A 13081-nucleotide genomic window follows, 5' to 3' on the forward strand; every position below is an offset into this window, starting at 1 on the left:
CCCCGCCGACTAAATTGACACTAGCAGGAGTAAGGAAGGCAGCCGAGAAAATGGAAAAGAGAGTTGGTGCCAGTGCACATCCTTGTTTTACCTCCTCATACCTACCAAGGTTAATCCACAAGGCAGCGGGGCGGTGGTTGGTAGGCGCCAGAACGTGTCCACATGCCAGTGGGCCTATGCGCCGTCCCTCTGGGGCCCACTGCTACTCCTGTATCCCCTGCTGGTCTAGCATGGGCCCACGAGGCACCCAGTTACCGTGTGTTGCCACGAGGAGGCACAGCAGGAGTCTTGGTGGTGAAGAGGCTGAGTACTGGCAGGGGAAGACTTATGCAAGTTGCTTCCACAGGCAGGCAGGCGGTCAGGCGGGCGGGCAGGTGGGCAGGCAGGTGGGCAGGCGGGCGGGCAGGTGGGCAGGCGGTCAGGCGGGCGGGCAAATTGATCGATAGATTGATAGGTAAGATGTATAAGATAGATAAGATAGATTAGATAGATAGTTAGACATATATAGAAATATATATATATATATATATATATATATATATATATATATATATATATATATATATATATATATATATATATATATATAGATAGATAGATAGATAGATAGATAGATAGATAATTAGATAGATAGATAGATAGATAGATAGATAGATAGAAAGAATAGAAAGGTATAGGAATTAGTATATTAAAATAATCCAAGAAATCAAACTTCAAGTGCAACATTATTATGAATATTATCATTATCATTTTTTTTTAAACATTCTCAATCAGTTCACTAGGTATAGCACAGGCACTGAGACCCGTAGCTTAAATAGTATTGAACAGGTAACACAATAAACACGATACCAGTGGACAGAGCCAAGATATAGTGTTCAGCCTGGGTGGATACGGTCTCCCAGAACCACAGAAAACAACGATATTTATTGAGGGTAAACTTTTATAATATGATAATTTTGAGACTGAGTGGGGGTGTGGGTGAGAGTTGGGGAGGGGGGGGTGGATGGTGGTAGGGGGTAGGGGTGGTAGTAGGGGGGGGGGGTAGAGGGGTAGGGGTGGTAGTAGGGGGTAGGGGTGGTAGTAGGGGGTAGGGGGGTAGTGGGGCACTTAAGGAGTGTTTGTCAGGTAAGTAAGTGGATTTCGAGAGTTTTGTTTTAGTTTGTGAAGTTGATAAAGTTATGGGAAGTGTGTGGTGGTGTGTTGTGATGTGTGGTGGTGTGTTGTGATGTGTGGTGATGTGTTGTGATGTGTGGTGGTGTGTTGTGATGTGTGGTGGTGTGTTGTGATGTGTGGTGGTGTGTTGTGTGTGTGTGTGGTGTGATGTGTGGTGTTGTGTGTGTGTGGTGTGTTGTGATGTGTGGTGGTGTGTTGTGATGTGTGGTGGTGTGTTGTGATGTGTGTGTGGTGTGTGTGTTGTGATGTGTGTGTGGTGTGTTGTGATGTGTGGTGGTGTGTTGTGATGTGTGGTGTGTGTTGTGATGTGTGGTGGTGTGATGTGTGGTGGTGTGTGTGATGTGTGTTGTGATGTGGTGGAGTGTTGTGATGTGTGGTGGTGTGTTGTGATGTGTGGTGTGTGTGTGGTGTGTGTGTGTGTGGATGTGTTGTGATGTGTTGTGATGTGTGGTGGTGTGTGTGATGTGTTGGTGATGTGTTGTGATGTGTTGTGTGTGTGGTGTGTTGTGATGTGTGGTGGGTGTGACTGTGATGTGTGGTGGTGTGTTGTGATGTGTGGTGTGTGTTGTGATGTGTGGTGGTGTTGTTGTGGTGGAGGATGTGTGGTAGTGGTTGTGTGGTGGTGTGTGTTGTGATGTGTGGTGATGATGTGTGGTGATGTGTTGTGATGTGTGGTGATGTGTTGTGATGTGTGGTGGTGTGTTATGTGTGTGGTGTGTGTGTGTGGTGTGTTGGTGATGTGTGGTGTGTGGTGATGTGTGGTGTGTTGTGATGTGTTGGTGATGTGTTGTGATGTGTGTGTGTGTTGTGATGTGTGGTGGTGTGTTGTGATGTGTGGTGGTGGTTGTGATGTGTGGTGGTGTGTTGTGATGTGTGGTGGTGTGTTGTGATGTGTGGTGGTGTGTTGTGATGTGTGGTGATGTGTTGTGATGTGTGATCATATATATAAAGTAAGAACGGTTATTAAGAGTGATATACTGTATGAACATAAAATATTCACGCACTACTCAGATCCAATGCATAGTAGAAAGTATCAACTATTAACTTGTGGGACATATTACCATTATTCTTATACTTTATATTTTAGGAAAGGAATTTATTACTGGTGATATTTTTCTTGATAAATGACTGCACTTACGCGTAGAGGGGGCCAGGTGATGGAGGTTCACTACCCGCGTCACGGCTCAGCATTCCAGATGAACAGAAGCGCTCGGTACCTTTGGACGAGTCGGCTAGTGACTTTCCTGCCTGACAGCTAGTGAGGACAGGAGCTTTTGGATGTCTGTCAGGGTATCCAAAGGCTCGTGAAGCATAGAGACAGTTGAGGACATCACTTTTGTGGAATCAACGCCTTTGGACGGTATTCCAAGTGTTAGAAAGATCCAACAGGTATCCAACGACCAAGTATTACTTAGCTACGTTCTAAGGTAAGTAGACTGTAACTTGAATTGAGCTCAAATTTTTTAACCCTTTGAGTACGATGATTTAACCTCTTGAGTGCGATGACTTAACCCTTTGAATACGATGACTTGAGTACGCTGAATTAACCTCCTGAGTGCGATGATTTAACGCTTTGAATACGATGACTTTGAGTACGATGAATTAACCTCCTGAGTACGATGACTTAACCGCTGAGTAAGATGAATTAACCTTGTGAGTACGATGATTTAACCCCTTGAGTACGATGAAGTAGCTCTTTGAATACGATGAACTTAACCCTTTGAATAAGATGACTTTGAGTACGATGAATTAACCTCCTGAGTACGATGACTTAACCGCTGAGTAAGATGAATTAACCTTGTGAGTACGATGATTTAACCCCTTGAGTACGATGAAGTAGCTCTTTGAATACGATGAACTTAACCCTTTGAATAAGATGACTTTGAGTACGATGAATTAACCTCTTGAGTACGATGACTTAACCTCTGAGTACCATGAAATAACCTCGTGATTACGATGATTTAACCCCAGCATTAAAATAAGTAATAAGTGGGTTCCTTAACAGTTGTACATAAAATTATTTGCCATATATCAATAGTAGTCGGACATTAAGTACAAGCCTTGGAGCTGTAGCAAAAAGCTGGGAGTATAAATGAAATATTCAGTGTTACTAATACAAATAATTTACAACCATATACAACCTGTTATGAATTTTACAGTAAATGTTCAAAGTTCCTCTTCCTGAATATTACCACTAACATTAAATAGGGATTGGGATTAGATGTCCTTGTCCGGACACTTGTTGCAGTCATTCCATATCAAATTTTGTGGAGTAACTTCAAAACTATGGGGGTATTAACACTATGGTCATGGAGTCATTTGTCGGTGTAGGTGCGTGCGTGGGGGGGTGGCTGAGACCATTGCAACACTAATCATCGGTTCGTCAGATCCAAGCTCTCACTTCAAGTCGCCCCAAAACAGCGAAGGCAGCAAGACTCCAGAAGAGGTTTTAACCTTAAGCGTCTGGAGAATCCAGCAGTAGCACATGCTTTCAGAGACCAGTTCGAACATGGGCTGATAAACAACCCAACAGCAAACAACGCAAATCCCAGTGCCGAATGGGATACTCTCAACACTGTTATGACAAAAACCTGCAGTGACCCTCGGCCAGATCAAAAGAATACACCATGACTGGTTTGATGAACATGACCCGGCAATCACTGTACTCATCTATGATAAGGTGTTGCTTTAACTGACTGACACAACAACCCTCAGTCTCGGACCAAAGATGATACCTTCCTCAAGAAGAAAGCAGTGAAATTTTTCAATTCCACTAAAACATTTTATGGGCCAACCACTCGTGGCGCAGCCCCTATCCGCTCATCTGGCGGTAATTCCATAATTAAAGACGATGAAGGCCTCCTTCAGCGCTGAAAAGAGCACTACTATTCACTGCTCAACCGAAACACCGATGTGGATGTCCTGACTACCTAGCAGGACCCTCAGCATCCAGAGCTGACCCACCTCAGCTATCCTCCATCCCTGGATGAGGTAGCTACTGCCATCAAAAAGATGAAAAATAACAAAGCCTCAGGGCCTGATGGAATCCCAGCCGAGGTGCATAAAGCAGGAGGACCTCTGCTTACCAACCGTCTCCGCTCTCTCCTGGAGAATATATGGGAAAAGGAGGAAATCCCCTAAACCGGTCAGACTGGCAATTACGGCGGGATCTCACTGCTCTCCGTTGCTGGCAAGATTATCGCCTGAGTCCTCCTAAACAGACTTCCTCCTGAGGCGGAAAACTTCCTCCCAGAATCTCAATGTGGCTTTAGACCATCACGTGGCACCACTGACATGATCGTTTCGGCCCGTCAGATATAGGAAAAGTGCAGAGAACAACGTCATGACCTGTACATGGCTTTCATCGATCTAACCAAGGCCTTCGACTCGGTCAACAGGGAAGCCCTCTAGTGAACCCTCAGCCGTTTTGGCTGCCCACCAAAATTCATCGCCATTGTGAGGCAACCCCACGACGGCATGAACGGCGGTGCCCTGCACAATAGCACCCAGTCTGAGTTCTTCCCCATCCAAACAGGAGTTAAACAAGGGTGTGTACTGTCACAGTTTCTCTTATGCTGTAACATAAATATAATCAGGATAGGGAAATAGAGCATTTACATGAAAGGTATATTAAACAATAATGGTTTCACACGTGCTGATAGCTTTCACAAAGTTTACATTAATATCAATCATCTTATTTCAACAATATGCTGTCTCTTTACTTTACACATATGCTTCACAAATAGATTACAATATCTTATGACTACCAGAAAACACTGGATTACCCTTACAACCTGTGGGTTTTTCACGATACAAAATAAAATGTCCTTCACCAGAGAGAGAGAGAGAGCTTCTTCTCCAAGTTCCAAAAAGATTTCAGTAACTTATTCACATTTTGTTTGCATTCTTCATTTAAACCACTGCAATATTCTCTCATTGAAACTGTTTCACAAAATCATATATTAATGTTCTTTAATCATATCAGTTACTAAAACATATCACAAATCAGAATAACAAAACATATGTCACAATCTTAAGAAGACTTTAACCTTCACAGTGATTATAGGGTGTCATGAGAAAACGAGTCATCCCTCAGGGTGGAGTCATGGCTGAAGGGAATTCGTGATAATGCATCGGCCACAATATTAAACTTACCCTTGATATGACTAATAATTAAATCATAATCTTGCAACATAAGACTCCAACGGATAAGACGTTGGTTAGCATTTTTCATTTCATGCAAAAACACTAATGGATTATGGTCGGTAAATACAAAAACCCGTTTCCCCAAATACCTCAAATAAACATCAAAAATATTCAAACTCAAAATCAAAGCTAAAATTTCCTTCTCTATGGTGCAATAATTCCTTTGATAAGAAAGAAACTTTTTTTTTAGAAAAATAACAATCTTAAGAAGACTTTAACCTTTACAATGATTATAGGGTGTTAAGAGAAAACGAGACACAAAATGGGATGACTGAGGAAAACATAAGTACATAACAGTAATGGCACCAACACCGCTTTTCCATTTTCTTGGCTGCCTTTCTTACTCGTGCCAGTGACAATTTAGCTGGTGGGGTGGACATCCATTGCCAGATGAAGGGTCTTTTCAACATTCGACGACTCCAGGTAAGAACAAATGTGTCGGCAACTTCCATTACTGAACTTCAGTATGCAGACGACCTCACCCTTGTTGCTCACACTGAACACGACCTACGGGAGATCCTGAACACCTATGGAGATGCCGATGTACACTTCGGCCTTGAGGTGAATGTATGTAAGACTCATATTCTCTTTCAACCTGCCCCTGGTTCAGCCACACCTCCACCACCCATCCAGCTTAACGGTACTACCCTCTCTAATGTTACCCACTTTCAGTATCTCGGCTCCCACCTGTCCACCACGGCGGACATCGATGAAGAGATTAAGCATCGGATCAGATGTGCATCTCAAGCCTTTGGCAGACTCCAAAACAATGTCAGTCAGCTGTAGGGAGCTGAAATTATCTACAAAGTTACACGTATATGGAGCAGTGGTCCTCCCCACCCTACTATATGGCAGTCAGACATGGGTCACATACAGGAGGCACCTCAGGGTACTTGAAACTCTCAACAACGTAGTCTACGTTCCATCCTACGTGTTCGCTGGGAATACAAGAGAACAAATGCCAGTATTCTTGCTGACAACAACTGTAGGAGCATCAAGGCCACCATTATCCATGAACAACTACGTTGGACTGGTCATGTTACCCGCATGGACGACAGTAGACTGCCAAAGCAGCTACTTTATAGTCACCTAACGAATAGTAAACGTAACGCTGGCGGGCAACTGAAAAGGTATAAGGATAGTCTTAAGACAAACCTGAATAAGTGCCAAATCGACCGCCCCCCCTCACCTGGGAGTCGATTACTCCACACCGTAAAGCTTGGAGGAGTACCACACGAGAAGGTGTCAATACTTTCAAGTTAGCCCGACTGCAAACCGAGACAGACAAGCGCCAACGCCAGAAACACGCTATCACAGCCCCTCCTGCACTCGATGTAGCCCTCCACATGTGCAACCTCTGTGAACAGCTCTGCCGGTTCCGAATCGGCCTCTTTAGTCACCTTTTACCTCACCAACCTAGGTGACATCCCTAATAACTCATATCATTGTATCATAGCTGGATGATCGTCATACTCGATTCTGAGTGACAGCAATGTATGTATGTATGTATGTATGTATGTATGTATGTATGTATGTATGTATGTATGTATGTATCAGGAACACAATCCAGAATTATAAAACGTATTTGGGAAACATGTTTGTATATTGCTGAATTCATGGTCACAGGTCACGATGGTGTGGTAATGATAACCTTAATGACTCGGGCGACCTGTAATACATAACTGTTGATAGGAGATGTGTTATTACAGGTCACAGGTCACAGGTCACAGGTCCTATTACAGCACAACCTTTATATAATGTACTTCTCTCTCCACATAATCTACTTACATGGGGGTTTTCACACATTACGGTCCATCGATATAGCGAAGTTGCATATCCATATAGTTCATTAGATAGAAATTTTACTATATCTGTCATTACAGGTCACGATGGAGTGGCACTTCTCGCTTTTGCTGTTGGCACTCACCAGCCTGGCCGCGAGTATGTCTCAAACGAAGGATTATTTGCCAAATGTCGCTTACATCTCGAGCAAGGAGTTGGGTGACTTCTTGGTGGCTGACAAAACCACTTTGGCCTATTGGGAGGAAAGTTTAAATACAGCCAATGTCAGGACCCTGTGTAAGTATTGAAAGTATTGATCAATACATGTGTGTGTGTGTGTGTGTGTGTGTGTGTGTGTGTGTGTGTGTGTGTGTGTGTGTGTGTGTGTGTGTGTGTGTCAGTACTTGAGTTACTAACAGTAGTGTCACGTTACAGGTGGGTGCAGGACAGCGTGTTGGTCGTCACGTTGGTGTGTTGCGGCGTCACTGGACACGACCAGTGACGGGGTGTTATGTCGCCTGGCCCGCCTCACCGAGACTAACTTACCTCAGACTACCAAACAGACCAACTCTACCTACATCTTCTTCCTGAGTAAGTCTTGGTGTTGATGAGTAAGTCTTGGTGTTGATGAGTAAGTCTTGGTGTTGATGAGTAAGTCTTGGTGTTGATGAGTAAGTCTTGGTGTTAATGAGTAAGTCTTGGTGTTGATGAGTAAGTCTTGGTGTTGATGAGTAAGTCTTGGTGTTGATGAGTAAATCTTGGTGTTGATGAGTAAGTCTTGGTGTTGATAAGTAAGTCTTGGTGTTGATGAGTAAGTCTTGGTGTTGATGAGTAAGTCTTGGTGTTGTTGAGTAAGTCTTGGTGTTGTTGAGTAAGTCTTGGTGTTGATGAGTAAGTCTTGGTGTTGTTGAGTAAGTCTTGGTGTTGATGAGTAAGTCTTGGTGTTGATGAGTAAATCTTGGTGTTGATGAGTAAGTCTTGGTGTTGATAAGTAAGTCTTGGTGTTAATGAGTAAGTCTTGGTGTTGATGTCTTGGTGTTGTTGAGTAAGTCTTGGTGTTGTTGAGTAAGTCTTGGTGAGTAAGTCTTGGTGTTGATGAGTAAGTCTTGGTGTTGTTGAGTAAGTCTTGGTGTTGATGAGTAAGTCTTGGTGTTGATGAGTAAGTCTTGGTGTTGATGAGTAAGTCTTGGTGTTGATAAGTAAGTCTTGGTGTTAATGAGTAAGTCTTGGTGTTGATGAGTAAGTCTTGGTGTTGTTGAGTAAGTCTTGGTGTTGATGAGTAAATCTTGGTGTTGATGAGTAAGTTTTGGTGTTGTTGAGTAAGTCTTGGTGTTGATGAGTAAGTCTTGGTGTTGATGAGTAAATCTTGGTGTTGATGAGTAAATCTTGGTGTTGATGAGTAAGTCTTGGTGTTGATGAGTATGTCTCGGTGTCTGTCTGTCTCTTAAAGTGATAAAAACAGGAGAAAAAAAAATTGAATGCCCTATATATCTTAACACAGCCATCGTAAAAAAATATATCAAGGACAAAAATAATAAAGTGTTATTTAAAGATGGAGATTAGTTTTTAGCTTGAAGTATATATATTTGTTTTTGGCGAAGGCGGGGAGGGGGGGGGCGGTTGGATGGTTGGTTGAGAGTTAAGGAATCAGGATGGGGGAGAATTGGGGTGAGGGAGTAGGGAATGGAGAGTTGTTTCTGGTAATATTAACAATAAATATATTTTAATTACCTTTTATTTGTTTGTGTGTGTGAGCGTATTAACATATTTACCGAATAATTTATACAATCATAACGTCTTTTACCGAATAGTTTCCTGACGTGTATATGTATAATTATATATCAATTCATTTATTCATGTACGTGTATAAATCTACATCAGGAAATCATTTATTATTTTATTTATTTATATATTGATCAGCGTAAAATGTTAAGTTTGTTTGTTTAAAAATATATACGTAAGAATCCATCCATTAACCGATTCACCTATATCTTAATTACTCTTCCCTCTAATATTTTAATTACCTCTAAAGTCATCAATCTGATTGTACCAGTCCCACACCTGTGACACACCTGTCCCACACTGTACGACACCTGTCCCACACTTGTCCCACACTGTACGACACCTGTCCCATACCTGTACCACACCTGTACCACACCTGTCCCACACCTATGCCATACCTGTATTACACCTGTTCTACACCTGTGCCACACCTGTACGACACCTTTGCCACACCTATACCACGCCTTTTACCCCACCTGTACCTCTCTTGTGCCACACCTGTGCCACACCTGTAACACACCTGTACCGCACCTGTACTACACCTGTACCACACCTGTATCACACCTGTACCTCACTTGTTCCACACCTGTACCATACCTGTATCTCACTTTTGCCACACCTGTACCACACCTGTACCACACCTGTGCCACACCTGTACCACACTTGTACCACACTTGTACCACATCTGTACCACGCCTGTACCTCATATTGACCAGGTGTAAACATTTCTTAGTATTTGTAAATAAATAAATAAATTATTCTCACCTGTACATAAAGTAATATTTACATATACTAGTGTTAATTCTTTTCGCCTGTAGATGAAATACCAACAGGTGTATAAATTTGGTAGAATTATACAGAAAGCTCAATTAGCACTTGTATAAATAACAGCACCACACACCTGTAGATAGAGAGACATAACAACAAAAACAGGTGTCAAATATTAATTAACCTCAATAATACCCACACCTGTAGATAAGGCAGTGCCACACCTGTAGATAGAGATAACAACAAAAACAGGTGTCAAATATTAATTAACCTCAATAATACCCACACCTGTAGATAAAGCAGTGCCACACCTGTACACGGAGGTAGAGTACCCAGAACATCATATAGTACCAAAACTGAACTTGTCGATGGAGGAAGCCAAGATCTACTGCAGTCGTATTCCTGGCCACCATCTTGCCACCATTAAGACGATGACTCACAAGAAGGCTGTAGAACGTTGTGTGATGGCTAGTCGTAAGTAGTGTATGTCTTTATGTCTACGTTTGTTTGACATAGTGTATATATGTCTGTCTGTATGCGTGGCTGTCTGGGTGTTTATGTCTTTCAGTCTGTTTGTATATTTCTCTCTCTATCTGTCTCTGGGTATCTCTATGTCTGGATAATATTGATTGCTCTGTGTATGTCTGTCTGTCTGTCCTAGTTTCTACATTTATGTCTCTATCTGTCTGTTAATCTGTCTGTTTTTCTCTCTCCTTACCCTTTATTTCTATGTCTGTCTGTCTGTCTGTCTGTCTGTCATCCTTATAATTATCTGCATCAAGCTAAAACAGGATCCAAAAATGTTATATTTCCTATTCCTCTTTACTGCTATTAGCCTTCTACCTCTTGATCCCTTTCTTCCTTCATCCTCCGTTCTCCTCCTCTTCCTTCCCCTATTCCTCCCTCCCCTCCTCTTTCTCCATGTTTCTCCTACTCTACTAATATTCCTCCTCCTCCGTCTCCTCCAACCACTTCTTTTCTTCCACTTACTTCTTCCTCCACCACCACCATTACCATACCCCTTTCCTCCTACAGAAACGAAAGAACTTTGGGTGGATTTGGTAGCTGTGGACCGTAAACCACAATGGGGTGACGGAACGCCCCTTAACCAAACACTCCTGAACAAACCTGAAGGAAAGACAAGTACAGATCACACAACCTACATTATCTCGGAACAGAACATTGAGATAAGAGACCCAACAGTTGAGTACCCCTTCGTCTGCCAGGGTGTCCTTGGTTGATATACTCATAGAAAACGGAATCTTAGAGGCGTTGAAAGAAAATGGGAAATAAGAGAGAGATAATGGATGACTCTAATTGAACTTATGATTGAAGGAAGTTAAGTGTATTAGGGTTGAGTTGAGATAAAAGTAGAGTTAAGAATTTAGATAAGTAAGGACAGAGGGTAGTGATTAAATATTTAGAGATCCTATAATTAACAACTAACATAACATCACTAACATATAATTCATTGATGTTATAGAAGTCTTATTGATGTTTGGAAAGTCTTATTGATAAATGGAAAGTCTCATTGATGTTAGGAAGGTTTTATTGATGTTTGAGAAGTTTTATTGAGTTTAGAGAAGTCTTATTGATATTATGGAAGTATTATTAATGTTTGTAAGGTTTCATTGATGTTATAAAAGTCTTATTGATGTTAGGGAAGTCTTATTGATGTTAGGGAAATCTTATTGATCTTATGGAAGTCTTATTGATGCTATAGAAGTCTTATTGATCTTATGGAAGTCTTATTGATCTTATGGAAGTCTTATTGATGCTATAGAAGTCTTATTGATCTTATGGAAGTCTTATTGATGCTATAGAAGTCTTATTGATCTTATGGAAGTCTTATTGATCTTATGGAAGTCTTATTGATGCTATAGAAGTCTTATTGATCTTATGGAAGTCTTACTGATCTATAGAAGTCTTATTGATGTTTTGGAAGTCTATAGTTCCTTTAAAATAATATAAAGTTCTATTATATTTTAGGACTTATAGAAATGAGGGAAAATATCATGCTTATTTCCTTATTACATCGATTGTGGTCAGTTACTAATTAATAAGACCTGGACAAAGCGAACTCTTATTGCCCTTTGATGTCCGAGTGTGTGTTAGTAGTTAATGTTGCCTGGTATCATTATTTTTAATTACCTTTTGGGTGACATAGTGAGCGGTTTCCTGGTCCATAAAAAGTCAGTCATTATTTAATTTTTATTAGTGTTGTGGTGTGTGTGTGTGTGTGTGTGTGTGTGTGTGTGTGTGTGTGTGTGTGTGTGTGTGTGTGTGTGTGTGTGTCTGTACTTAATATGAGCCTCTTATGAATAACATTTAATTTGATATTTTTGAAGTATTAAATTTTGTTATATATCTAAAGGCATTAAAGTAACCTAAAACTATTAAATTATTTAAATCTATAATCGTAAAATATATTGTATTTATAGTAAAGGTTTATCTCATATCAATACATTATCTTAAACTTTACTAAATTCTAAGTTATTTTTGTTTCATTTTCACTCCCGGTAAAAGACATTGAGTATGAGAGAGGCGTTGAGAACTATGTGATCACCTGTCCAGTTTATGGAATGGTTCCTGAGGGTGAGAGAGAGAGAGAGAGAGAGAGAGAGAGAGAGAGAGAGAGAGAGAGAGAGAGAGAGAGAGAGAGTTAAGTCAACTAAAAAATGATAGAAAACGTATCAACAAAAAATAAAACTTAACATATCAAAGGGGATACTAACCTAGCGGAAAATCTTACTTAACATTTCGTATCGGTGTATGTACATATGTTTCTCTGTTGATGTATACTGTATATCTGATTTTTCCAGTCATAGCCCAATCGTGTATAAGTCTACGCATAATGCAACCCATATTTCACTTACTCTCGCACAACCTGTCTTGACACATATCTACAGCAATGGGCTCACATACATAGCCTGAAATATTCTCTAAGGCAATATTTTTCATTACATTAAAGATATATTGTATGTTGTTGATAATGAATAGAAAAATAAAAACGAAATGTTAAGTAAGATTTTCCGCTAGGTTAGTTTTTTTTTTTGTTGATACGTTTTCTGTCATTTTTTAGTTGACTTAACACTCTCTCTCTCTCTCTCTCTCTCTCCCGATTATTCATTCCTCAGAAAATTATTTAGAATGTCGTTACGTCGCTCACAGCTGATGTTTACATTGCAAAATATCAAAAGGGTATCTCAAAGAGGCTTAGAAAATTGAAAGAGAAATACCCTTTAGAAAAATAGCTTATAGCCTCAGTGTACAATATGAAGAAACAAAAAATCACTTAAAATATACTCCACGTGTGCATGTCGAAGTATATAAGATAAATTGTGAAATAGGGAGTAAAATCATGAAAGCA

The 13081-nt window shown here is 40.7% G+C and overlaps 1 protein-coding gene across 1 annotated transcript; it reads left to right on the top strand.

Annotated features, from left to right (window-relative positions):
• Positions 1-2379: 2379 nt before the first annotated feature.
• On the top strand, positions 2380-11975 carry LOC121862571. The gene is made up of 5 exons (XM_042360879.1): positions 2380-2600; positions 7263-7458; positions 7597-7752; positions 10006-10185; positions 10747-11975. Exons 2-5 carry the CDS (start codon positions 7269-7271, stop codon positions 10950-10952), a joined length of 732 nt encoding a protein of 243 aa, XP_042216813.1. The 5' UTR covers positions 2380-2600; positions 7263-7268; the 3' UTR covers positions 10953-11975.
• Positions 11976-13081: the final 1106 nt, after the last annotated feature.

Source organism: Homarus americanus, unplaced genomic scaffold, assembly GCF_018991925.1.
Source record: "Homarus americanus isolate GMGI-L3 unplaced genomic scaffold, GMGI_Hamer_2.0 scaffold31037, whole genome shotgun sequence".
Lineage (NCBI taxonomy): Eukaryota > Metazoa > Arthropoda > Malacostraca > Decapoda > Nephropidae > Homarus > Homarus americanus.